The sequence below is a fragment of the Etheostoma cragini genome, chromosome 23 (genome assembly GCF_013103735.1).
Source record: "Etheostoma cragini isolate CJK2018 chromosome 23, CSU_Ecrag_1.0, whole genome shotgun sequence".
Lineage (NCBI taxonomy): Eukaryota > Metazoa > Chordata > Actinopteri > Perciformes > Percidae > Etheostoma > Etheostoma cragini.
In genome coordinates, this window is record NC_048429.1 from 109331 (window position 1) to 109781 (window position 451).

Here is a 451-nt window from a genome sequence, read left to right on the forward strand (position 1 = left end):
CCTGCTTCTCATTAAGCTGGTCTATCACCCTACCCTACCTGCTTCTCATTAAGCTGAGGTGCTCACACCTGTCTTGTATTGAGCTAGTCAGGTCTGAGAGTTAAAGGGGAGGAGCTCCAGTCTTGTCAAAGGGTAAAAACACAAACAGTTCATGCAATAAAAAAAGCTGTAATAAAACTATAAAACAATAAAAACATGCAAACACTAAAATAGTAAAAACACATGCCATAAGTCCAAAAAATCACAGCAATTGACATGCACCTATATTACAGTACAAAATCCACTTTTGACATATACACACAGATACACACACACACACACACACACACACAGGTAACAGGTTTGTTGCTGTTCCAGGTTCGTGTTAAAGACCGAGTTCATCCCGTCCAAGTACCGCGCCATCCTGCTTCCTCTGGCCTCGGTGAGCCTCTCTGTCTGCCTGTCTGTCTCT

At 42.8% G+C, this 451-nt stretch overlaps 1 protein-coding gene across 1 annotated transcript in view; it reads left to right on the forward strand.

The window, feature by feature from the left end:
- Positions 1-337: 337 nt before the first annotated feature.
- svopl (SVOP-like) overlaps positions 338-451 on the forward strand; it is a gene marked incomplete at its 5' end in the record, with an annotated part of 3474 nt that continues 3360 nt past the window's right edge. The window contains one exon of the mRNA XM_034864073.1: positions 338-421. Coding sequence (XP_034719964.1) covers positions 338-421 — 84 coding nt within the window. The remainder of the gene's footprint in view (positions 422-451) is intronic.